Source organism: Mesocricetus auratus, unplaced genomic scaffold (assembly GCF_017639785.1).
Source record: "Mesocricetus auratus isolate SY011 unplaced genomic scaffold, BCM_Maur_2.0 Super-Scaffold_100020, whole genome shotgun sequence".
In the NCBI taxonomy this organism is placed as follows: Eukaryota; Metazoa; Chordata; class Mammalia; order Rodentia; family Cricetidae; genus Mesocricetus; species Mesocricetus auratus.
In genome coordinates, this window is record NW_024429201.1 from 19,953,136 (window position 1) to 19,980,621 (window position 27,486).

General features: G+C 42.7%; 1 protein-coding gene across 1 annotated transcript in view; it reads left to right on the plus strand.

Annotated features, from left to right (window-relative positions):
- Positions 1-246: 246 nt before the first annotated feature.
- Tnpo1 (transportin 1) overlaps positions 247-27,486 on the plus strand; it is an 86,195-nt gene continuing 58,955 nt past the window's right edge. Inside the window, exon 1 of the mRNA XM_040729107.1 lies at positions 247-391. Within this exon, the coding sequence (XP_040585041.1) occupies positions 377-391 (15 nt within the window). The 5' untranslated portion in view covers positions 247-376. The remainder of the gene's footprint in view (positions 392-27,486) is intronic.

The window sequence follows — 27,486 nt, forward strand, 5'->3', positions numbered from 1 at the left end:
TCCCCTCCTGGAAGGGCCCTGCATCTGGGCGTCCACCCTCTCGGGCTGGGCTTGCGGGGTTGCGGCGGGCGCGAGGGCGGGCGTGCGAGGCGGGCGCGGGGCCGAGGCCGTGACCCCGGGGTCCGCTCAGGAAACCGCTGCCGTGCGCCGCCCGACGCAGGCCCGCAGGCCCTCAGGCCCCGGTCGCGGTCGTCCCAGCCCCGCCGCCGTTGCCAAGGCGACCGCCGCCGAAGATTCCCGCGCCGGGCTCCGCCCCCCGGCCAATCGGACCGGCGCTCGCCCGAGCCCAGATTCTCTTTGTTCCGCAGCCATTTCAGGCCCCGGACGGGAGGCAGCGCCGCTTCGGCAGAAGGCCCGAGCGCCGGAGGCCTCTGGGATGGTGTGGGACCGGGTAGGTGGCGTGAGGGTGCGTGGTCGGGGCGGAGGAGCGGAAGCGGCCGAGCGAGCTCCGACCCACCGCCGTGCCCAGGCGACCGAGCTCGGCTGCCCGCTCTCCTGGACGCGGCCCGGCCGTTTGGAGCCCGCCGGCGACGGCGCGGTTCTAAGCCCAACAGCTGCCGCCCCGGGCGCCCTGCGGGACCCGGACGAGGCGGGTGGCGCCCCCGGGGAGGCGGGAGGGCGGCTGCCGGGGCGGGCTGGTGCGGTGCCTGCCGGGCCGCAGCGTGCGAGGGCCTGAGGTCGCCGGTCTTTGTCCCGGAGCTCACACACCTTGGTCTCTGCAGCCGGCTGATCCGTCTCCCCCGCGGGCCTGCTGGCCTGGCGACGTGCTTACACCATTTTAATGTTTGTAACTACGGGTTTTGCTTCGGTTTGTGGGGTTTGCACGTCTGCCCCTGCCCTGTCGGTACACGCCACGGGGAACGGCCGCCGAGGCACGGACCCGCCACCACAGTCAAACTGGTTTTAGAAAGGCTTTCTTCCTCTTAGAAGTGATCTCGCGTTGTTTAATTTTTTAGTCACGTGGGTTTTGCGGGGATTGTTTACAGTTTCACTTTGGTATTGCCAATCGCAAATTAGCAGCGGTAACTGTAGAAACGAAGTTGGAGGCTGGCCACTAATTGGGAAGGTTGTATGAAGCAGCTTAGTTTGTCCTACTGTAAAACAGCAATGGCTTCAGTGAGTACGTAAGCAGTGCTCTTCTCCTCCCCCCCCGTAAAGAAAAGATGCTGAAGTGCCAAGTGTTTGGTGAGATCAGTGTTTGCAACCGACTTGTCTGGAATATGCCCTTTCAGATGGCTTCATCTCTAGGATCTCAAAAGTACCTGCTGGATTTTAAGTCTCCCTACCGAATTTTTTCATGTAAGAGTGATAAGGAAGTGTACTTAATGAAGTAGGAAGATTTGGGCTTTGGGAGAGGTTATGGTTTCTGCCCTTTACCCCGCGTCCCAGTTGCTCTAAGAGAATGGCTGTCCCAGGTGAAAACTTGGAGCTGCAAAGGGAAAATACTAGTTTACAGGTTTGGATTTCTTTTAAAATCCTTGACACTTGGGTGTGGGTGAATAGTGGTTTGGCAACACTGTTTTCACATACGCCTATTGCGGCATGAGTGTTTCTTTTTCCTGTTCTGAAAAGGGCCCTCCACCTTCCATTAGCCTTCATGTGTTTCCAGCGTCACCCCAGTCAGGATACTGAACTCCTCCCATTGAAAGACCTATAACAAATATTTTTGTATGATTTCCCCCGTTCCTAAAAGCCTTTTGTCATTACATAATATAAACAATAGATTTTGGGGGTAAAAAAATATTATCTTAGCTGTGGGTATTTCATTATCTATATTTGTTATATTCATTGTTTTCATGACCTTTTTCCTTATTTATATAATGTTAAAGTGATTGTGTGCATTCAGTTTTCTTAAGAGCTGAATAAATTCTGTTGAAATGTGAACAAGGTATATTTAGTTGTATTTGTTAACCATATTGGGTTTTGCAAGCATTTTTTAGGAAAAGAAATCAGGTTATAAGGGAAGCCAAATCAAATTACACATGAAGTAAATTTAACCAGTATAAACAGAAGAGAGGAGTGCAGAGCAATGGGGATTGCTTTTCTTTGCCAGGTATAAAGACGTGGTACACAGGGTTGTGGTGCACACCTTTAATCCCAGCACTCAGGAGGCAGAGACAGGTGGATCTCCCAGTTCTAGGTCAGCCTAGTCTACAGCACCAGTTCAGGACAGCCAAGGCTACACAGAGAAACCCTGTCTCAAAACAAAACACAACAAAGTGGTATATGGGTACCAGGAAGGCTCATCCCTCCTCCCTCTCCTACCCTTTCCCATACTGGCTTACTTGCAAAGGTTGAGAAAGCTGAACTAGAATATGAGTAACTGATGAGGTTTTCAAAATCATGGAGAGTAATGCCCTTTCAAAAAAAGGAAGGGTTGGAGATAGTGACATTTCTCGCAAGATGAGGGCCATCTGGGGCAGTGTTAGCAAGGGTCAGGAAGGGGGTGAATTCACAGTAGGACAGGTGGTTGTGAGAGTAGGTGGTTTGTGATAAGGTAGGTAGAGGTCAGTGAAGAGAGGTTGAAAAGTGCATTTGATTGGGTGGTTCTGAGGTGTCTAAGGAGTGTTCTTGGAAGTACTGTCAGTTGGTGTGATAAGTAAAAATGTTAGCTTTTAAACGTCTCCATGGTCAAACGAAATATTGAAACAGGAAATGCAGATGGAGTTTTGTCTTCGAAATTTTTGGTTTTGGTTTTGTTTTTATTTGTCTTTTGAGACAAAGTCTCACTGTGTAGCCATGGCTGTCCTGGAACTCACTTTGTAGACCAGGCTGGTCTCAAACCCACAGAGATCCACCTGCCTCTGCTCCCAACTCCTACCCCCAGTCCTGGGAATCAAAGCATGCTCCACCACATGTGGTTGCCTTCAGATTTTTCTGAACTAGATCCCTACCAGAATGGTGGCCACATCTTATTTCCAAAAGACAGTCAGTGACAGTGGAAACTGGTTGGTGTTGCTGTGAAGACATACAGCTGGAATCAATGGGTTTCTGGTGGTTGACTTCATGAAGTAAGATAGACCTGTCTTGTATGGGGTGGACATCAGGAGAAGACACTTTAAGGCAGGCCCTTTGTAATTCTTAGTGTAACTTGAAGCAGGTTACAATGTCTACGTTATTTTTGTCTGATTATGTTCAGAGAAGAAATGAGTTAGTACAATAAGCTCTCATAACCTGGCCTAATGTATTGAGTACTTCACAGACCACTACTGTTCTTATCATTGCCATTGTCATTGTTGATTTTTTAGAAAACTAAGAAATAAACATAAAATCACCAATCTCAAGGCTGTATAACCCTTTCTATAAGCCCTTTGTGTATTTCCTTCCAATATGGGTTTTTGCTTTCCTACAGTTGAAATTTTATTACATAAGTAATTGTCTGCTTTTTAGAAAAAAACCTGTTATAAACATTTCTGAAGCTATTTAGTTATTTTTTGTCTGCTTTTTAAATGACTACGTAATGTTTGTGTGAGTTTCTTCTAAGTGAAGAATTTCTAATTTCTTGTAGTTATATAAGAAACACTGCAACGAACGTCTTTGTGCATAAAACAATTACTGCATTTTTGATGTTTCATTATGATACTGGGTATCATCTCAAGTTGTGGATCTATATTGCCAGGCTGCTTCTGCTTAAGGCTTTATGTAGATCAGTCTGGCTTCAGACTCACAGAGATCTGCCTGCCTCTGCTGGGATTAGTGGTGTGGGCCACTATGCCTGGCTCTTGGTTGTGCTTTGATTATATTGTGTGTTGCCCAGGTGTAGCCTCAGAGTCTATCCTTCTGGCACTATCATTTGAGTGCTGGGATAATAGATGCTTGCTACTGTGCTAGACTTAAAGGAGGGAATTTAATAATGTTCCTAAAATAAATAGAGGCATCATCAGTGCACTGACCTGATGTGAGATAAAGGGGAAGAAAGACTGGATTAATACTTTTTCCATTGTAGTATGTCAGGAGTACCCTGTAGACATCTGTCTGGTATATAGTATTTCTTTTACATAATTCTCATCATCATTGTCCTGTTTTATACATGGAGATGAATACACATTTTGCACAAGGGCTAGGTATGCAAGCCTGTCTCTGAATCTAGGCCTGCCTAAGTAAAAGATGATATTATTTGTACATTTCTATGTAGTGTGTATTTTCAAAATGTTATATATGTAACTACCTATCGACCGTAGGCCACACTTATAAAATAGTTGAGTTGGAAGTAACGAATGGTTAAGTTTCAAAACTAAACCAGGGTTTAACTTTCCATATTTTAGAAAATGAAAAAAATAATCTTTACCTGGATGAAATATAATTGGATGTATGTATGTATAGATAGATAGATAGATAGATAGATAGATTGATTGATTGATAGATTGATAGATATCTGAATTCTAAAATGAAGGCAGCAAGCATATGTGGGCTCAGCATTCTTTTTTTTTTTTTTTTTTTTTTTTTTTTTGGTTTTTCGAGACAGGGTTTCTCTGTATTGTTTTGGAGGCTGTCCTGGAACTCACTCGGTAGACCAGGCTGACGTCGAACTCACAGAGATCCGCCTGCCTCTGCCTTCCGAGTGCTGGGATTAAAGGCGTGGGCCACCAATGCCCGGCCAGGCTCAGCATTCTTAATAATGCTCTCAAACAAATGGGAAAGGGAAAAGCAAAGAAATCAAAAATTTGATTAAATTTAGTGACTAAGAGAAGTTTAAAGGCCCATTAAGTAATTGAATTGAAAACTACACTTGATGAAGCCCATTACTGGTGAAATAAATGAAAGTCTTAATGGAAAAATAAGTCAGAAAGACTAGAGCTGTTTAAAATAAAGAGAATAGAAGATTTTATGCTGAAAGAGAAAGGAACAAAGACCCTCATGCTTCCACCTAGTTGCATTTTTACAGCAGTGAAAACATTGGTAAGATGGCGCCATTGCATCCCTTCATTCTAGGTGCATAAATCACCCCCCCCACCCCCAGGTCCTACTGTCACTTTTGTTTTTACTAACAAAGGAAATTATGGAAGAGAAATAACTGAATATTCCAAACTTATGTAGCATTTATGCAAACAAATGCTTAGTGATAGATGGTGTCAACCAAATCTTTAAAAAGTGAACATAAAGGGACAGAACCACTATCATTTATGTTTCCATTAGGAATTAACATTTCTTGAGAAATGCCGGAGCTGAGGAGATGGTTCAGTGAATCAGGTGCTTGCTGGCCATGAAAGTGTGAGGACCTGGCCTTGGAGCCCCCAAAACACATGTAAGCTGGGCATGGTAGCCTGTGTCTGTAATCACCCCTCCTACAGAGAGATGGGAGGCAGAGACTGAGAATGTCCAGAAGCTTGTGGGCTAGCCTACTGTACCCAGGAGACTGTCCAGAAGCTTGGGGCTAGCCTACTGTACTCAGGAGACTGTCCAGAAGCTTGTGTGCTAACCTACTGTACTCAGGAGACTGTCCAGAAGTTTGTGGGCTCACTTACTGTACTCAGGAGACTGTCCAGAAGTTTGTGGGCTCACCTACTGTACTCAGGAGACTGTCCAGAAGCTTGTGTGCTAACCTACTGTACTCAGGAGACTGTCCAGAAGCTTGTGTGCTAACCTACTGTACTCAGGAGACTGTCCAGAAGCTTGTGGGCTAACCTACTGTACTCAGGAGACTGTCCAGAAGCTTGTGGGCTAGCCTAATGTACTCAGGAGACTGTCCAGAAGCTTGTGGGCTAACCTAATGTACTCAGTAGACTGTCCAGAAGCTTGTGTGCTAACCTACTGTACTCAGGAGACTGTCCAGAAGCTTGTGGGCTAACCTACTGTACTCAGGAGACTGTCCAGAAGCTTGTGTGCTAACCTAATGTACTCAGGAGACTGTCCAGAAGCTTGTGTGCTAACCTAATGTACTCAGGAGACTGTCCAGAAGCTTGTGTGCTAACCTACTGTACTCAGGAGACTGTCCAGAAGCTTGTGTGCTAACCTACTGTACTCAGGAGACTGTCCAGAAGCTTGTGGGCTCACTTACTGTACTCAGGAGACTGTCCAGAAGCTTGTGGGCTAACCTACTGTACTCAGGAGACTGTCCAGAAGCTTGTGTGCTAACCTACTGTACTCAGGAGACTGTCCAGAAGCTTGTGGGCTAACCTACTGTACTCAGGAGACTGTCCAGAAGCTTGTGTGCTAACCTACTGTACTCAGGAGACTGTCCAGAAGCTTGTGTGCTAACCTACTGTACTCAGGAGACTGTCCAGAAGCTTGTGGGCTAGCCTAATGTACTCAGGAGACTGTCCAGAAGCTTGTGGGCTAGCCTAATGTACCCAGGAGACTGTCCAGAAGCTTGTGTGCTAGCCTAATGTACTCAGGAGACTGTCCAGAAGCTTGTGTGCTAACCTACTGTACTCAGGAGACTGTCCAGAAGCTTGTGTGCTAGCCTACTGTACTCAGGAGACTGTCCAGAAGCTTGTGGGCTAGCCTAATGTACTCAGGAGACTGTCCAGAAGCTTGTGTGCTAACCTACTGTACTCAGGAGACTGTCCAGAAGCTTGTGTGCTAACCTACTGTACTCAGGAGACTGTCCAGAAGCTTGTGTGCTAACCTACTGTACTCAGGAGACTGTCCAGAAGCTTGTGTGCTAACCTACTGTACTCAGGAGACTGTCCAGAAGCTTGTGGGCTAACCTACTGTACTCAGGAGACTGTCCAGAAGCTTGTGTGCTAACCTAATGTACTCAGGAGACTGTCCAGAAGCTTGTGTGCTAACCTACTGTACTCAGGAGACTGTCCAGAAGCTTGTGGGCTAGCCTAATGTACTCAGTAGACTGTCCAGAAGCTTGTGGGCTAACCTAGTGTACTCAGGAGACTGTCCAGAAGCTTGTGTGCTAACCTAATGTACTCAGGAGACTGTCCAGAAGCTTGTGTGCTAACCTAATGTACTCAGGAGACTGTCCAGAAGCTTGTGTGCTAACCTACTGTACTCAGGAGACTGTCCAGAAGCTTGTGTGCTAACCTACTGTACTCAGGAGACTGTCCAGAAGCTTGTGGGCTAGCCTAATGTACTCAGGAGACTGTCCAGAAGCTTGTGTGCTAACCTAATGTACTCAGGAGACTGTCCAGAAGCTTGTGTGCTAACCTACTGTACTCAGGAGACTGTCCAGAAGCTTGTGGGCTAGCCTAATGTACTCAGGAGACTGTCCAGAAGCTTGTGGGCTAGCCTAATGTACTCAGTAGACTGTCCTGTACTCAGCAGTGAGCAGGGTAGAAGAGGAGGACCAACACACAAGGGTGTCTTCTGATTTTCATACCTGCCCCACCCCAATATTTAAAAAGAGAAGGAAAAATGTTTAATAAACTAAAAATTAACTGTTTGGGCTAGAACATAGGAGAACAAGCAAGTTTTGTAAGTCAGTTAGTCAATACAGTAAGCCCTTAGAAGTAGGCTCCCTAAACTGGGCGTTGGTGGCTCACACCTTTAATCCCAGCACTCAAGAGGCAGAGGCAGGTGGATATCTGTGAGTTCAAGGCCAGCCTGGTCTACAGAGCAAGTGCCAGGCCAGGCCAGGTTCCAAAACAATACAGAGAAACCCTGCTTGAAAAAACAAAAACAAACAAACAAAAAAAAGTAGGCTCCCTAATCTGGAACAGACTGTGTCACTGCTCCGTTCTAGGATTGACAGTTGGGAGTTGGGAGAACTACGTAAGTAGCACAGTTACAGGTTGATAGGTTTTATGATATAAACCTTTGTGGCCTCAGGAGGACAAGAGTCCATGAAGAGAGTGGAGAATGGCTTGAGCATTAGGGAAGCAGAAGCCCATTTCACTACTATGTTCTTGGAGCAGCGAGCAGGTCAGGAACCTAAATGGCATAGGATCAGACCTGCACTTTTTCTGTACGTGGGTAGATTATAGATATTTTCTCCTCTGTGGGCTATACCAGTCTTGGCGTTGTCAGGTAAAGCAGCTTCAGACAGTGAAGGTACTCAGTGGTGTGACCAGATCTGCCTCAAGGGTTGTAATTGGACAACTGGTCCAGTTGAACCCAGGTCTTGCATTCCACTAGAATGAATTTTTTGTTTGTTTGTTTTTTGTTTTTTGTTTTTAGAAACAGGGTTTCTCTGTGACTTTGGAGGCTCTCCTGGAACTAACTCTTGTAGACCAGGCTGGTCTCAAACTCACTGAGACCCGCCTGCCTCTACCTCCCGTGTGCTGGGATTAAAGGCGTGTGCCATTTTTGCCCTAGTAGCTTCTATTTTAACAGTGTGGGTAAGTCACGTGTTGGGACACCTTTGTCAGTAACTGCAGAGCCTCCTGGTTCCTTGTCACCCTTTCTCTTCTGCGTTCCCTTCATAAGATTTGTAACATGACTGTTTACCCTCCCCACCTCCCCATCTTAACTCTTGCATTGTACCCTCTGGAATTTACTGTTCATCTACCACCACCACCAACAACAACAAAGTTAAGTTTTAGCATATTCATATTGTTAAGGGTTATTTCTTTTACTTTATGAGTGTTTTGTGTGCACTGTACATGCCTAGTGCCTGAGAAAGTCCAAAGAGAACATCACCTCCCTGAAACTGGAGTTAGGGATTGTTGTGAGTGACCTTGCATATGCTGAGAATTGAAACCAGGTCCCCTGCAAGAGCAGCCAGCCAGTACTCTTAACCCTGAGCATCTCTCCAGACCCCCTCTCAACATAGTCTTTTTACATTTTTTCTTAGATTTATTTATTTTATCATTTATGTATATGAATGTTTTGCCTGCATGTGTGTATGTGCATGCCTGAGACTAGAGTAACAGAAGGTTGGAAGCTTGTCATGTAGGTGCTGGGAATTGAACCTGGGTCCTCTCTAAGAACAACACATGCTCTTTAATGCTATGGCAATTCTCCAGCCCATCAATATATTCCAGAAACATTCCCTGCTTTCCTTTCACCATCCCTGTGTCCTCCTACCATCCATCTACTTTCCTTACTTTCTTATTGTTTAGGGGTTCCTTGTGTATCTCAAGCTGGTACCAAACTACTTCTGCCTCCCATGTGCCGTTGCCTGGTGTTCCTTTCTTGTATTACTGGGAACCTAGCTCTTTTATTATACAGTTGCTTCTGCATTAGTTGGTGGGTTTTACACACTTTTCCATAATGTTTCCTAGAAGTGGTAACAACATCTTGAGGTCTCAGCCTTGGGTTATATCATAAAGGTCGACATATCTGTTTCTAGTATTACCTGTTTTGTTGTATTTGGAAGTTGACAAAATAAGTATAATGGATTGTTTTAATACCCCAGTGCCTCTTCCAGAATCATTTTTCACCTATATACAGTCAGCCAGCATTTGCACGTCTGTAGTTATTATTCCATGTCGTTCCATCCTGTGACTACTGCTTTGTAGTTTACCGGCCCTCACCCCCTGCCAGCTGCTGGACCCATGGGTTATCCAACACCTACCTATTACTGTCTCCCTGCTTCTTACTGTCTTGTTCTTACTCTTTTACATTGGAGTTCACTCAACTTAAATTCCATGGTTAGCCATTTTAACCGCTCCTTTGGATCCCCTTCCTTGTTCTTGACTTGTTCGTACAATCAGGGTCCTAAGTTGTGTGCTTGTACATTTTGTTCACACACAGCCACAAAATGTACAACCAGGCAACCTCATATGACCACAAATCTCGGGTAGGTCCTGCATGATGCCTAGTGGTCCTCCTTTGTTTCCTATCTGCTCCTAAATGGCTAGTTCCTAGCTTCTCTTGTAGACACATGCCTCTTCTCCCAGCATCACTTTGAGCCCATCACCTTGCTTCCTGCTTTCCTAAGAAAAGTGAAGTAATGTGCAGAGGATTTCCACAGACCCTTGCCTCCCCCATGACCCTCCAAGCGTTGGTGTTACTATGTCCTGTCTCCCGCCTGTGACCTCGGAGTACCTATACTGCTGTCTTCTTTTCTACTGGAGCCGTCATCATCCTTATTTGCTTAACTACATTGCTTTAACTTCTCTCCTGTAGCATACATTTTGGAGACAGGGTCTCAGTGTAGTCCCCTGGCTAGCCTGGAACTCAGAGTGTAGAACAGGCTGACCCTGAACTCACAGAGATCTGCCTGCCAAGTGTACCCCACTATGTCTGGTCCATTTTATTTTCATTATGGAATCATTTCTCTAAGTAAACAGACCTGTGATTGAAGTCATCTCTCAGTGTTTACAAAGCATTGTTTCCAGGACACCCCCACTCTCCCACCAGTACACCAAAACTCACAGATGTACAAATTCCTTTTTGTTTGTCTGTTGGTTTGTTCATTCATTTGTTTATGTATTTATTCGGGTTTTTCAGGACACGGTTTCTCTTTGGAGGCTGTCCTGGAACCTGTAAACCAGGCTGGCCTAGAACTCACAGAGATCCGCCTTCCTCTGCCTTCCGAGTGCTGGGATTAAAGGCACGCGCCACTGCCTCCTGACCAAGTCCCTTTTATAATGTGACTGAGTATTTACATAGAACCTACACATACACTCCCATATTCTGTTAATTATCTGTAGATGACTTATAATACTGTATGTAAATTTTATGTAAATGCTGCTATACTTACTATTTTGTTTAGGAAATAAGAAAACAGTCTGTATTATGTTTAGTAGACACTTCATTTTCCTCGTGTCTTCAGTCTGCTCTTGGTTGAATCTATGAGTGGAGAACTCTCTGTAAAGAGGGACAGTTGTATCTCTCATCCTAAGAATACGGCCCGCTTCAGTATTTTCTTCTATTTCCTTTCCTTTTGTAGTAGTGTCCTTCAGCAGAAGTGTCTACACTTGCTGTTACCAACTTTGCCTCTCTAACGTTCTACTAATCTCTCTACAGTCAGGTCTTTGCCTCTGACAAATGGCTCCTTTAGTATGCCTATTGTTTTTCTTCATCCTCAACCTGTACTTGCAAAATTTTTTTTTGGACATTTGTGTTTTGCCTGCATGTATGTCTGTGTGAGGGTGGTGAATCCTGGAGGTACAGACAGTTGTGAGCTACCATGTGGGTGCTGGGAATTGAACCTGGGTCCTTTGGAAGAACAGTCAGTACTCTTAACCACTGAGCCATGTCTCCAGCCCCCTGTATAGGCAATTTTTTTGAGCCCTTTTCTCCACGTCATCTTGAAACACTTGTGTTTGCTTTCCATGTACCCACTCCTAGTTATTATCTCCCACAGTGCCCACTCTGATACTCTGCCTTTCTTGTCACTGATTTTTTTTGTTTTGTTTTTTTGTTTTGTTTTGTTTTTACGAGACAGGGTTTCTCTGTATTGTTTTGGAGGCTGTCAGTCCAGCCTGACCTCGAACTCACAGAGATCTGCCTGCCTCTGCCTCCCGAGTGCTGGGATTAAAGGCGTGCACCACCAATGCCCGGCTGTCACTGATGTTTTAATGCTTCATCCTGTGGGTCCTACTTCTCCGTCCACATTTCCCTTTATTTAGTCTTACAGTTTTACATTTCTTCTAAACATCAACAATGCCCAAATATATCTCTTTAGCTTCTCTAATCCAGTTCTTTTTAAGTAACTGCCTGTTCATCGTATCTACCTCAGGGTCTAGTGATAGTCATTAAACTCATCATGTTCAAGTTCAACTTCAAACTTTCTGCCCAGTGCTGCGCTCCATGTAGTTCCTTTTTTATAAGTAGTAACTACATCTTCTGGTGTTATTCTGGATATCACTTTTTCCTTTTATCTCCAAATGTGTCCATTTAGGTCAGTCTGTATCTTCAAAATAACATAGACGATCTACCCATGCTTCCTCCTCCCACCGTCATCCCTAGTCTCAGCCACTGCCCTTTAACCTGCTCACTGACTCCATGTGCTACTGCATGGTCTGCCCATTCTACCTGGCCTCTCCTAGCTTATTTTTTCAGTTCATTAGCCAAAGGAAGGCTGCTGTAAATCATTACAGCCCTTGCTACTTTTCCATTGCATCTGTGGTAATTCTGCTGTGGTCTGAAAATATATGTCTCGGGTGCTGAGAGATTGCTACTGTTTTTACGTTAACTAACTTGTGGTATTTTGTTATAGCAGCCTGTACATACTAAAACATTCCTAACTGACTCTCAGAGCAAAGCTAGTCCTTACACTGACCTGTAAAGTTCTGCCTCATCTGCTCCTCTGTTCCTTTTTCCCCCTTACACCCTTGACCTCATTTCCTACAGCCACTTTCCCTCCATCCCACTTGTTAGGACTCCAGTGTCTGCAGCCTCTCAAGTGACTTCACTTCCAAGGCTTTGTTCAGATCTTTTCAAAACAAAGAGCATGCAAGGCGTGTGATACTTACAGTTTCTTCGTTTGCTTCGTATGTTTGTTTTCTTCTGGTGTGCTGGGAGTGAATCCAGGGGTAGGTAAGCATTCTGTCACTGAGCTATAGTTCCAGCCCTTCAATTGCCCTGTCCTTTTCTAGACCTCTTTTAAAATACATATTTGTAGGAATCCTAGAATGTGTGGGTACCCATTAAAATAGTTAAGTGAACAGCCAGCCACCTTGCAGTGGTTCAAAACTGTTAATAGGTTAAGTGTTCATCAATGAGCTATACTGTATTTATTCATCAATGTATGTACGTACAATGACTGGGGAAGCTAAGGCATGCTTTGTTTTGTTAGAGAACAGAAAGAAAATGCTTCATTATTTCTACATATTTAGATGCACAGAAAAGACCTTTACAGAGATAATACAAAAGCACATCCCTGAGTACTTCTAGGAGGGGAACCAGCATTACGATGGTTTTAGGGAGCTTGAATTTCTTATTGTCTTTTCCTGACAATGAAAAGTCATATTAATTTTTCATTCCAGGCTTTTTTAATGAAGTAAAAGAGAAATAATGAACTAGATAGTTTAAAAACATGAAACAGTGAGAAGAAATAGATTAATAGACTAGAGAGGAGAGCAGAGGACATTGCCTTTCGAAAATGTCAGAGTGGTCAGAAATCTGGTCAAGACAAGGAGAAGCCGGTGTGAAGAGTTTAGGAGAGAGGTTGCAAAAGTTAAGGCTGGTAGGTAGGGACAGGTTGAGCATGCCAAGGGAATCTCAAGGAAACAGATGTGACTAAAACATGGTGAGCAAGGTGGGCCATAATGCACTTGGAGAAGTACTGACCCAAATTAGGTTACAGCTTTGATGGCTATGATAGGAGGATAAGCCTCTCCGTGATTAATTACAAGATTCACTATGTCATCTTTGCTACTTTATCTCAAACAGCTTATACAGGAGCAAAATGGAGGTCTGGAAGTTGTTGTAGCTGGTCATGTTCTTAGAAAGCAGTGTCTGGCCCTCCCTGGTGGAGGACTGTGCAGTCTGATTCTGAACACATTTGAAGGTTTATTTGACAGTACCGGGAGGCATTTTAGATGTGGGACCAACAGAGAATCAAGGATGCTCTTTTAATATTTTGATCTGAACAACTGGGTGAAAACTAGTGACATTTAGTGATAATGGGCAGATGGTGGGAGTAGATTCGAATGGGTTGGAGAAGGGAATCAAGAGTTCTTTTTCAGTCTGCTTTGGAGTGGTAGGTCTCAGACAGATTCTTACAGTCCAAAAACAGGTAGAGACCTCCCTGTCTCACCCAGCTGGGTATGAGATGGCTGTCTAACAGACAAGTGGATATTAGAGTCTAGAATTCAGGGTGCTGTTTAATGGCACAGACTGCATGGAGTTATGGACATGGAGAAAAGAAGACAACCTATCATGTTTAGGGGTAGTGAGCTATCAAAGGAGACTAACAGGGTGGCCAGCAAGGTGAAAGGGAAACCATGGGGACAATGAGAATGTGGTCACCTATGTTCAGCACTGTGCTAGAAGGGAGACCAGGAAATGAACAAGGAATTCTGTCTCAGTGGAGTGGAGTAGAGATAGTGACTAGGTCACTTAGGAGCATTTCTGCAAATAGAAGGGAGTAGAGAAACTTGGGTATGAGTAGGGGTGAGCAGTCTTTTTGTAGCTGTTCAATATTACATGGAGGAATTTTAAATGCACAGAAAAGTTCATTGCTTATTCCAGTAATATCCTGTCCACCAATTGTGTTTTTCTTTTCTGTCAGTATGCAATCCAGTACAGACCTTTGTGTTATATATATAATTGTTAACACTTTTTTAGACAAGAGGGCTTTTTTTTTTTTTTCTTGTTTTAAGACAGAACTTGGAGCCAGGCAGTAGTGGCACATCCCTTTAATCCCAGCATGTGCAAGACACAGGCAGGCAGATCTCTGAGTTCGAGGCAAGCCTGGTCTACAGAGCAAGTTCCAGGACAACCAGGGTTACATGGAGAAACCCTATCTTGAAAAACCAAAAGGAAAGACAGACAGACAGAGTACTTTGGCATTTTATTCTCTTATAACAACTTAATGAGATATAGGTACTTATTAGCAATCCCATTTTATTCTTAGACTTAATTCTACACTCATTTTCCCATGGCTTATAAGTAATAGAACCAGAACTTAGAGCCAGGCAGAGGGAGTGCAATGTGTGTTTGAGGCCTATACTACAGTCCTTTCAGACAGTACATAGAAAAAGATGAAATTCATTATTTGAAGTAGACAAAGAAGTCAAATACATAGATCAGAGTCAGTGATACTTTAAAATTTTTTAGATCAGGACCTGGAGAAATGGCTCAGTAGTTAAGAGCCCTGACTGCTATTGCAGAGGACCCAGGTTCAACTTCCAGGACCCACATAAGGGCTCATAACCAGATGTAACTTTTGTTTCAGGGCATCTGACACTCTCTTCTGGCCTCCATAGGCACCAGGCATGCATAGACATACTTGTAGCCAGAACTTCCATATGCATAAATTAAAATAAAAATAAATTTGACAACATTTCTAGGCCTGTAGTGTATTGCTTCTATTTTTAACTTTTTAAAAGATGTTATGCCTGCATATATGTATGTACACTGTGTGTGCCTATTGCCTACAGAGATCAGAAGAGCGTGTCTGATCTCTGCAATAGCAGAGTTAAGTGCTCTTAACCTCTGAGCTGTTGCTCCAGGACAGTGCTTCTAAGAGAAGACCAATTTAATGTTTCATGCTGATGAGTTGTGCAGGACAGACAGAAATGCAAGAAAAGTGAAGGGATTTAAACTTTGTATCAAAATGTCAGACTTTAGCATGCTTTTCAGTTGTTGATATAATTGTTTACTTGGTATTTGTGTGTGTGTGTGTGTGTGTGTGTGTGTGTGTGTGTGTGTGTGTGTGTGTATGGTTTTTTGAGACAAGGTTTCTCTGTAACATGTCCTGGCTGTCCTGAGACTGACCTTGTAGACCAGGCTGGCCTGGAACTAACAGAGATCCACCTGCCTCTGCCTCCTGGGATTAAAGATGTGGGCAGCCACCACCTGGCCAAGAAATTTCTGTGAAATAAATACTTAGATTAATTATCTTGTGCTAAAGTCAGTTAGTAGTATCTAAACAAAATTAAAATATTGGATCTGAGTCAGGCCCAGTGGGGCATGCCTTTAATCCCAGCACTCAGGAGGCAGAGACAAGCAGAACTCTTGAGTTCCAAGCCAGCCAGGGCTACATAGAAAGAAACTGACTCTAGAAAAAAAAACTTAAAAAACCAAACCAATAAACAAAAACAGGCATTGCAGTTTGTTTCAGCTATCTGTCTTTTAGACAGGGTCTTACTCTCTACCCTGACTTTCCTATAACTCACTGGGTAGAACAAGCTGGCCTCAACTTGTCTATGTAAGCTAGTCTGGCTTATAATTAACAGATTCTCCTGCTTCAGCTTCCCCAGTCTGGGATTAAAACCATGAACCACCATGCCCGCCTAGCTCAGCATTACTTTTCCTCTGAATGTGACTTGTATAAGACGTGACCCAAGGCAAGCTCAGCCCTGTTCCTTTTACAGGAACCCACATAGTGTTCAGAAGAACCCAGGTATAACTCTCACTCAAGTAGCTCAGTCTTCCCACAGCACCACTTGGGTGATTGAATTGAAGAGCAAATTCTGGAATGTAGGAGAAGCTTAAAGGAACAGAAATGAGGGTAGTTTTGTGCATGAATTATAACCATGTTCATTATTTACAGTCAGTAAATATTTTACTACTAGAAGCTGAAAGGAATATGGTCTTTAGTTACTTTTTAGGTAAAGAAATAAGCCAAAAGAGCTTAAATCATTTGTGTAGCATTGCCTCACAGCTACTATTAGTACAGAGAATTGAGAGTTGAGCCTGGAAACTAATGCCCTTTCCTCTTTTTTTTTTTTTTTTGGAATTTTTTTTTTTAAAACTCAGCACGAGAGACTTTTCAGACTGTTGGAGGGAGACAGTTTGTGTTGAGTCTGGCTGTTGGCTCTAGCTCCAGACGAGCTATAGCTGTGAGTTTGGATCACCTTGCCAAATACCATCCCTTTGGCCCAAATCCTTTGCTCAAACAAATAAAGGATGTGAAACAGGGGAGGCCCTGTAAAGGTATCGAATTTTTCTGGAATCTTGTTTTAGCATAAATAGAACTGAATTGAGGGGACTAGCATAGTGCTTTCATGTCAGGGTTTAACTGAGAAGGTGGAGAGTAGAATAAAAGAAGGCATAAAACGGAGAGGACTCCAGGGAATTCTGATTTGCCTCATAAGAACTTGGGGGGGAGAGAGAGAGAGAGAGAGAGAGAGAGAGAGAGAGAGAGAGAGAGAGAGAGAGAGAGAGAGAGAGAGTGTGTGTGTGTGTGTGTGTGTGTGTGTGTGTGTGTGTGTGTGTGTGTGTGTGTGTTTGTAAGACAACCAGGCACAGTTGCTGCGTGTGCTGGCTGCCCCGGGAGTTGAGGCAAGAAGATAATGAATGAGACATTGAGTTTGAGGCCAGCCTAGGCAACATGGTGAGATAGCAAGACGTCACCTCAAAAACCCACAGAACCAGGAGTTGAGAAGGTCTATGCATTTTGATAACTGTAAGTGATATGAACTGGTGGGGTGATATTTTGTTGATGATCTATCAAATAAAGCTTGCCTGAAAATCAGAGTGCAAAGCTAGCCACACTAGCCATAGAGGCCAGGCAGTGTTGGTACACACCTTTAATCCCAGCACTCCGGAGACAGGCAGACATATCTCTGTTAGTTCAAGGCCACGCTGGGCTACATGAAGTTGATTCAGTCTAAAAGAAACAGCTCACACAAGGGGGATCCCAGGACTTGGAGTGACACGCCTTTAATCCCATCACTGAGGAGGTAGAGACAGGAGTGATATGGCTGGGCGGAGAGAAGAATACAAGGCAGGAGGAGACAAGAAAGATTAGCAGTTTGAGGCAGCAGTCTGAGGACGGGATCGCCCCTTTGGTCTGAGCATTGGTAGAGAGGTAAGAACTCTCTAGGGTCTGGCCACTTTTCTTCTCTGTCTTCAGTATTAACCCCAGTATCTGATTCTTGAGTTTTTATTAAGAACAACTCGAATTCATGCTAGAGACCATTGTTACCTGCAGTTACTATTTAAACTGAAAGACCGGATCACAATGACTTAGAGGTTTGTTGTCCATGCCCCACCCTTCTCTAGGGAGACGTTTAGGAATTTATTTTGTGAGACGTACATTTCTGACTCACAGTCAGTTTGGAGTAATAGAAACAGGGAGTCCTTCTGCGGCATCTCATTAGACTCGGTGTGTCTATGTAGGCTCCAATGGTTATCTGCCTGGAAGGTGACATAGACACCAGAACTAGGCTCTGAATTCTAAACCAGGGAAAGCATGCATTTCCCTTCTGTCCTTTCTTACCAAACTAGCTTCAGTGAGCAGACTCCATCGGCAGCACTTTTTAATTTTTTTTTTTTTTTTTTTTTGGTTTTTCGAGACAGGGTTTCTCTGTGGCTTTGGAGGCTGTCCTGGAACTCGCTCTGTAGACCAGGCTGGCCTCGAACTCACAGAGATCGGCCTGCCTCTGCCTCCCGAGTGCTGGGATTAAAGGCGTGTGCCACCAACGCCCGGCCACTTTTTAAATTATAAACAGTTTTTATTTGCTGTTTTGTCAAGGTTTTTATTTGCAGTATTTCAGTGTTCTGTGAACATATTTCTTAGCAAGTGCAACAACACTAGCTCTTTAACTTCAAATCATTACTTGAAGTATGCCATCTAGTTTCTTGTAAGGCATGTAAGTTACAAAAGTCTCAAAAACCATTGTAGGCTTTCTTTTCTGGGTAGTTGTAGTTTGTTTCGCTTTGTTTTTAGCTTCACATTTTAAGACTTTGTTGTTGTTGTTAGTTCTGACCATGTTGTTTGAGTTATTTGTGGGTGTTTTCCTGCATGGCATTTTCACAATTATGTGTCAGTGTCTTGAAAAATTAGGAAATTACTAAAAGCTGCTTACAATCTTATTTCCTTTGAAATCCAGCATAACTATGGCATTGGTTCTTTTGTTAAATTTTGAGCAGTGTTACTGCATCTCTGTGTCTTTATTTAGTGTTTTACGTTTAAGTCAGTCTGAATATCAATCTTTTCCTGTGATAACATTGTTAAAGTAGGCTCCACATAGAGCTAGAGCGGTTATCACGAATGAACTTATTTTGTTCTCTAAAGAACACAAAGTTTCTGTCCTTTGATATTCAACCAGCCCTCTTTGTGTCCAGGACTCTAACTATGAAACAGCTTTCCGATATAATTCTATCAGCCTGCAAAAGCTGAACTAGTGCTTTGTTCTTTTTTTTTTTTTATTTCTATGAAGGTTGTTTTTTTTAATCATTCTGTTTACTAATTTAGTGGCATAATCTGGGAGAAAGTGGCCCCAGGTCCATGGATCTTACAGGTAATTAAATCTGACTCCTTTGAAAATTTTAAAGACTTATTTATGTGTATGCATCTTTTGTATACTTGTGTGCTGGTGCCTGTCGAGGTGGAAGAAGCAGGCATCGGATTCCCTAGAATTGGCGTTAGGAATGGCTGTGAACCACAATGTGAGTGCTAGGAATCCAACCCCGGTCCTCTGCAAGGGCAACAACCAGTGCTCTTCACAACAGAGCTATCTATCTCACTAGCCTCAAAGACTGGACTCCTGTAAGTGTGAGAACCTCCAAATTTTTTCACTCAAAAACCACTTTCTACACTATTTCATGCTTTTGTGCCTTTCAAAAAGATTTATGCTGTCTTTTTAAAATTATTTTTAATTTCATTTATTTATTTTGTGGCTGGTATTTTACTGCCTGTGTGTCTGTGTGCCATTTGCATGCTTGGGGCTGGTAGAGGCCAGAAGAGGGTGTTGGATACTGGAACTGGATTTCACACAGATAGTTTTGAGCTGCCATGTGAGTACTGAGAATCAAACCCTGGTCCTTGCTCTTAGTGACTGAGCTGGCTTTCCAGCTCCTTCTGTGCCTTCTTAACACATTTTAAAAGTGTAATTTAAGCTCCATGACTTAAGTCACAGCTTTGAATGGCAGGCAGCATTATGTCATGAACCTGGGACATTCTTTGGAGTTCCTGCTCTATATGATTTCCAATGACTACACTTTGGGAAGATAGATTTTTTTCATCACAAGCATTATAAACTCACAGTATTAAAAGGTTTTAAGGAGAAATAAAGACCTAAAGACCCTATGACATAAACACTTTGATAACCTACTAACTTTTGTTGTTTGTGTTCTCTTGTGAATTTTCTTTTATGAATTGTCTTTTGGTTCTAAATTAGTTTTCCAGATAAAGGTATTTATATGTTACAGTTATGATAGCATCATAGTTCATACAGTACTTTATATACTCTGGATGCACCTTCTGTTTCTTTTTACTTCCTAGGCACAAATACTTTTCATGTCATCACAGAAATTACTACCTTTTTGATGCTGTGTTGTACATAGCTCATCACTTAAATGTTATGCTACTTACCTGTAGATTAACAGAGAACAGAAATACCCTGGAATCTATCTAAATTAATCCTTTTCTCTATTTAGTAGTCTCAGAATACATGCTCAGAAAAATAACCCTGAGGGTAGAGAGCATAAGACTATAAGGCTCATACACATTGAGTTGACTTCCAGCAGACTGTGTTAATTTGACTCTACTGTGGTTAAGTGGCTTCATCACAGCCTTGGCTCCATTGTGTGTGTGTGTAATGCTGGAGTTTCTTTTTTGTTGTTGTTGTTTCTTGTTTTGTTTTTCGAGACAGGGTTTCTCTGTATTGTTTTGGAGGCTGTGCTGGAGCTCGCTCTGTAGACCAGGTTGGCCTTGATCTCACAGAGATCCTCCTGCCTCCGCCTCCCGAGTGCTGGGATTAAAGGCGTGCGCCACCAATGCCCAGCTGGAGTTTCTTTTGTGAACTTTTTCTTATGTATATCTGTGGTTCTAAATTAGTTTCCCAGATAGTTATGAGAACATACTTGTTTGTACTGATGTACCATGCTGGAGACCCTTTCACATTTGTCCAAATAAAGCATGTATTTGTCTACCAACTTAAACATAGTGCTACCTCTGGAGATAGAGAAACTGTGAAGGATCTTGAGAAACAAGCAGTACCCTAAAACTGGCACAGTAGGAAAAGGTGCCACTGTCCTACCTCTCTCACTTGGATAAAGCGTTCATTAAGTGGGTGTTATGAGGCGATTGCCCTTCCTCAAAATGGAAAGTGGAAGAGGGAGCTGGAGAGATAGCTCAGTCAGTAAAGTGCTTGCCTTCAAAGGACTTGGATCTTTAGAACCGACTTTAAAACCTTAGGCATAGTGGCGCCTGTATTGTGCCAGACTTTGGAGGCAAAAGTGCTTTCCCCGGGTGCTCTGGCCAGCTAGCCCAGCAGATTTGGCAAGTTCTAGGTCACTGAGAGTCTAGTTTAAAAACATATACAATAAAGGTAGATGGTGCATGAGGAACATTTGATTTTTTTTTCTTTTGGTTTTTCGAGACAGGGTTTCTCTGTATTGTTTTGGAGGCTGTCCTGGAACTCGCTCTGTAGACCAGGCTGGCCTCAAACACACAGAGATCCGCCTGCCTATGCCTCCCGAGTGCTGGGATTAAAGGTGTGCGCCACCAACGCCTGCTACATGGGGAACATTTGAGATTGTCCTCTGGCCTTCATATATACTTGCAAATATGCATTACACAGCCACGCACTCACACAAAACAAAGGATGGAAAGAAAGGAAGGAAGAAGGGGGAGGAGAAGGAGGGGAGGAGGGAAGGAAGGAAGGAAGAAAAGTGGATAACAAAAGAATTTTTTTTTTTGATTTTTCGAGACCGGGTTTCTCTGTATTGTTTTGGACCCTGTCCTGAAACTCGCTCGGTAGACCGGGCTGGTCTTGAACTCACAGAGATCCGCCTGCCTCTGCCTCCCAAGTGCTGGGATTAAAGGCTTGCGCCAACAACGCCCGACAACAAAAGAATTTTAAGTAAAGGAGGGTGCATGCCTTTACTGGCTGCTGGAATTACTCTACTCAGTTTCCTCTCTACCTTCTGGATAGATTCCTTATACCCAGTACCTCTCACAGACTTAGATGCTCACTTGCAAATTCATGCTGGTTGTACAAGCTAAGGAAAAGCATTCCCAAGATGACCATGAGCCCTCATTGTACCAACTCAGTTCCCAGTGAACTACAAATATTCAGGTGAAACAAAAACATTTGGGGAAGTTTGTTGTCCTATTGTTATATAATCACATAACATATGATTATATGATAGCTATTTGAATAGCTGTTTGGTATCTATTTTCTAACTAAGCTCTTTTTTTCTTTTTGATTGTGTTTGTTTGTTTGTTTGTTTGTTTGTTTGTTTGTTTTGAGACAGGGACTCTATGTAGTCCTAGCTGTCCTGGAGCTATCTGTGTAGAACGGTCTGGCCTTCAACTTTCAGAGATCTGCCTGCCTCTGCGCCCAGTGTGCTAGGATTAAAGGCATATACTACCATGCCAGGCTCTGGCTATACTTTTTTCAAGAAGAAACACATTCCATTATTTTGAAAGCAAAGGTGATGCCCATTTACGTTTCATGGGTTAGAATTACAGATAATCAGGAAGCAAGGCACTGCTCATGCTCAGTGCTGTGCATTCCTCTGTGCTGCTCCATTCTCTGTGCTTAGAACCTCTGATCTGTGTCATTTTATCTTGGGTGTGGCTACCTGCCTACTAGTTGTGACCTTTTAGCTTGAGCTTTTAGAACAGGCAAATTGTAAATCTCTTAGTATTTCCTGGTCATCTTCCTAGGAGAGGAAATTAAATAAAGCTCATCTTTTTGTACTAGGATTCATCACATGGAAGGTCATTGTCTGAAGTTTCATCAGTTGTGTTTAGGAAATGAGGTCACACAGTAAGCTTTGCCATGACCCTTTCCCCAGACACAGCATCTGAGCTACTAATTCCTTAGGGAAGGGGCCCATGACTTTCCTGAGGTGTTTATCAGATGTCAATGTACCATTCAAACATGAAGGTAGAAAAGGCCTCATAAAAATAGATGCTCTGGTTTTCAAATGGGAAATAAGATTCTTCCTCTTAATTTGTAATTTTGATTTCTGAGCCTTATTTTTTAAGGATTGGCTCACTGCTGTCTAGTGCTTTTTATTCTCATGGTTAAATGCTGTTGTTATTCTGTAACTGTAGTTAGATTTTAATTGATGAATTCCAGTTTTGTGGGGTTATGGGGATGAATGAGAAGTTAAATCAACTCTGCTTGTGAATGAGACTTCATTAAGGGTTAGTACTAGGCCAATATTCAGTTTTAGGATCATATACTCATAACCAAATAATTTCTTGTATATATTTGGTTATCATTATCCTGTGTTCAGCGCAGTTTCAAAATTCCTTTTTTTTTGTAATTTATTAGTTTTGTTGGTGGGTTCAAGGCAGGGTTTCTTTAGGTAGCTTTGGCTACCTAGAACTTCTTTTGTAGACCAGGCTGGCTTTGAACTCAGATCCGCCTGCCTCTGCCTCCCCAGTGCTATGCTGGGATTAAAATGTGCATCGCCATGCTTGGCCTTAGTTTATTACCCTTATATTTCTCATTTAGCTTCATTTTTTTTTGTTATAGTAAAAGGACAACAGATTATTTCAGCTCATGATTCCAAGTTGTTCTCAGTGACATTAGCCAAAGTTGGGTTTATTATTCATGCCCCAGCCATGGTAAATCTCTGGTGATTCCCTGCTGTCCTCCATACCATTTAGGTGTGTTGCAAGTCAGTCTAACAGCAGTTATTAGAAAATGCCCTCAGAGGATAGAAGACAAAAGAAAGTAGGAAACAAAGCCAAGAGATTTTTTTTTAACTAAAATATTGGCACATCATAAAAATAGGGATGTGTGAACCACTGTATAGTGATGGAAGTGTGTATATTTTACTTTGTCAAATTAATAATGTTAGAATAATTTCAATATAAAGGTTTTTCAAAAGGAAGACATATTTGAACACTCAGACTATGTAGTATTGCTTTTTGTACTAAAACTTAGTTATATGGTAGAGTCTTTTATTTGTCATTATTTTCACCACTTTTTGACTATGAAAGTTTTCTTGTGATATATTTTATCTGCCTCTGCACACTATGAAGGTCACCACCAACCAACAACTGTGGTTTTCTCTTACATAATTTTTGCAAACATATTAAATTCTTATTTGATTTAATCTCTACCTCTTGATTTTCTTGTCTTCTGTTTCTCATGTTCCTCTAATATTTTTTTCAGTTTTTTCTGGTTCTGTGGTATCACCTGTCTAAGTCTGTTCATGCCACTATAACAAAATATTGGGTGGAGTCCTTCCTAGTTTTTTGCTGTATCTTCTTGTGGTTGTAACTTTCAGCTGAGCAAGAATGGAAGGGCCAACAGTCTGCCTCAACCCTCTCCTAAGCCCTTTTCACCTTCTAAAGACCCCACTTTTTACTATCTATCCTCTGGAAAGTAAGTTTTAGTGTGACATTCAAGCCACAGCAACACTCCTCCCACTTAAATGGCAAATTAAACAGTTCATCTTTGTTGAATGTTCTTTGGTAATACAAAACTAATTCATATAATCTTCACCTGACTTATTCAGTGGGGCAGACTGACATGGGTAAATCTTGAGTTTTCGTGACAGTTTTAATAGGGAGTGTAGTGTGAAGGACAGATACTATTGTGGCTCTTTATGTCCCTATTTAATCTTTTCATTGGCTCCATTTCACAGATAATTAACTGCTGCTTAGAAAGTTCACTGAAAAAGGTAAAATCAGGGAGTTGTCGGCAGTGATGTGTATATATATATATATATATATATATATATATATATATATATCATATATGTATGTATGAGAATGACAGTATTCAGTCTAGGAACTAATACTACAAAAATGGACTTCTGAGCACAAGGGGGGGGGGGAGATGGTTCAGCAGTTACTAGCACTTGCTGCTCTTACAGAGGACTTGGGTTCAGTTTCCAGACCCACATGGGGCCTCACAACTCTATCTCCAGTTTCAGGGGCTCTGAAATCTTCTTCTAGTCTCCTTGAGCACAGGACACAATTGTGGTTTATGCATATACCTGCAGATAAAAAACACATACACACAAAAGTTAAATAAGTATAAAAATATGTTTTAAAAATTAATTTCCTTTATTGTGTTTTCCGGCTGTGTCCATCCCCTATGGCTGAACGTTACTGAGCCACACCCCTGACATGAGAGAGTGGGCTTTAGTGAACAAATGGAGGATTAGGTAAACACTGCTGCTAATTGCGTTTCTAACTGCTTACTGCTTTTTAACCATTTTATTTTACTTTTGAAAGTGCTCTAGCCGGTTTCTGATTTAGTCCTTGAGAGTGAATGTAGCACTGTGCTCCTTGTTCTGTTTTCCTTGAAATGATAAGATACTGTGTCAATGCATTGTACTTAGGGATGATCGGGGATTTGAATAAGGAATAGCAGGGCAGTCTCAATGGGAACTTCAGAGCAGTCTAACAGAGATGACACACTTGTCATCAAAAGGGTATGTAGTGGTTATCCCTTGTGCTATCTAGTTGTTTTCTTAAAGTCAGCTTATTTTTCTGCTGACTGTACCAGCATGGCTCACTTGATAAATATGTACAATAGTGTCTAAAGTATTGGACCCTTCCTCTTATTGACTTAACAGTTTCAGATATTTCACAGGAAGAAGCTTTGGTTGGGGTTTTTTGTTGTTGTTTTTTCTTTCGAGACAGGGTTTCTCTGTGTAGCGCTAGCTGTTTTGGAACTCACTCTGTAGACCAGGCTGGCCTCGAACTCACAAGAGATTCACCTGCCTCTGCCTCCCGAGTTCTGGGATGAAGGCATGTACCACCACCACCCAGCTGATTTGTCCTTTTTCTTTTTAGCCTGCTCTCTTTTTCCAATTCCTTTCATTTAGTACGAACAGTAGCTTATCTGATGCTGATGTTGTTGTAATTTAAGAAAAGTTGTGCACAAGAGAAAGACACCATGTGACAGGGTTCAAGCAGAGGTTTTTTTTTTTAATTAGGGAAAGGGATGACTAAAAGGGGGGGAAATGGGGCCCGGCCTCCAGGGAGAGAGGAGAAAGGAAAGAAGGGGGGGACAGAGAGAGGGAGAGAAAGAGAGAGAGGATGGGAGGTGGGCAGGATCCTTTTAAAAGGGAACATAGTGAATAGGCACAGTTGGTGCTCTTAGTGGCTGCAGCTGAGGGTGTATCCCGTCAGAACCCCAAGGACAGGCCAGTACAGATGGTTAAATACTAACAGGTGGTTTTAATCACTCAGTACCAGTGCTTTACCTAGCACTACCCATTAAATGACAAAGCCTCTGGCATGTCTGTGCTGTAAAGTACAAATTATTTAAGATTTATTCTCTCTTCTCTCTCTCTCTCTCTCTCTCTCTCTCTCTCTCTTCTCTCTCTCTCTCTCTCTCTCTCACTCACACACTCACACACACACACGAGAGAGAGAGAGAGAGAGAGAGAGAGAGAGAAGAGAGAGAGAGAGAGAGAGAGAGAGAGCACACTTGGGAACCTGGAAGGTCTAGGATACTCCTGAAGCTGGAGTTACAGGTGGTTGTGAGCCACCTGCTGTTGGTCCTGAGAATCAAACTTAGGTCCTCTGCAAAAATGGTACCCACTGCTAACCACTGTGCCATCTCCAGCTCTATCGTACAAATTACTAAGTAACTTTGAGCATTATACTCCTAAGTTTTGATTTTCATCAGCCTTCTGACAGTTAGGCTTCCATATTAGCCAGTTAAATCTTCGTTCTCTTCCTTTTCTTCTCTTTTTGTCATTTTTAGTTCAGAAATTGCTCACTAGAGTAAGAAGCAATGAACATTTACAGAAGCAGAAGCAGATAGAGTCAGTTAGACTGGTTCTCGTCTGGTTGCAGGTCTCTAGTGATTATAATATATAGTTGGAGTTTAGAAACCACTAGCTTAAGTTGCTTAAAGATACATGGAGATGGAGACCAACTATGATGGCTAAATTTGTCACAGAACTCAACAAGGAGCTGCTGTTTTATTTTTTATGTTTTTGCAAATGACAAGTATTACCAAAAGTTAAATATAACAAGATACTGGTCCTATCAGCCTTTTGTTTTAATTAAAGATGTAAAGGTTAAACTCTAAAAAATGGGACTGATGAGATACCTCTGTTGGTAAAGTGCCTTGCTCTGCCAGCATAAAGACATGTTTGATCTCCAACACCCACATTAAACACACATACACACAGAGGCAAAAAACCAGACATGGTGTTACATGGTAACAGTTCCCGGCACTGGGGAGTCAGAGTGAGCTCCAGGTAGCCAGTCAGCCTAGTCTAATTGGTGAGCTCTAGGCATGACAGACACTGTTTCATAAAGTAGACAGTACCTGAGGATGGCCTTCACACACACAAAGGCCACGCCACCCCACCCCCCACCCCCGGAAGGCACTCTAAAAACAAGGTACAATTACCACACCTGACTTGATTGAATTGGAGAAAGTAGAATCAAGAAGGCTGCTGAGTTCTTAGTGATACATATGATAAGGAAAAACAAAGTCCCCAAGAATGTTCATTGTTTCCCCACTGCTAAGTTCTGTGAAGAGCTAGTCACACATGGAGTGACAAAGAGAATAATGGGGTAGTGTGTGTTGGCCCTAGTCGGGCAGACCTAGGTTAGAATCCTGGCTTTTTGTTTATACTGTCTATGAGTGGACACTGCTTTCATCCTCCTTTGGAAAGTAGAGATAATAATAGGCATAGAATTAAACAGCAGTGAAAAGTCTGGCACGTGGACTACTGTTATTTCACCTCTGTACAGACTTGGGGATCATAATTTGGTGTTGAATAGCCCCCTTTGCCACATGTAAGTTGAATAGGCTGCATAACCTCTCCCAACTTGTGCCTGTATGTGGAGGATTAATATCTGTCTCCTCACACTGTTGTGCATGTCAACTAAGCTGAAGTCTAAGAAGTGCCTGATTGTAGACTGGGTTAGATTTTGGGATCAAGCTTTTTTCCCTTGTCACTAAGTCACTAAGATACCCCACCTTTTAATGTTGGTGTGCATACTTTTGCATTTGAGTGACACATCTAATGATCAAAGATCTTCTGCATGCTAAGAATACATTTATTTAAAATTTCCCTCATTTCTGTTTTCTCTGTCTCTCTTCCAGTCCTTTGGCAGCAATAAATTAGTAATACTGGAAAATT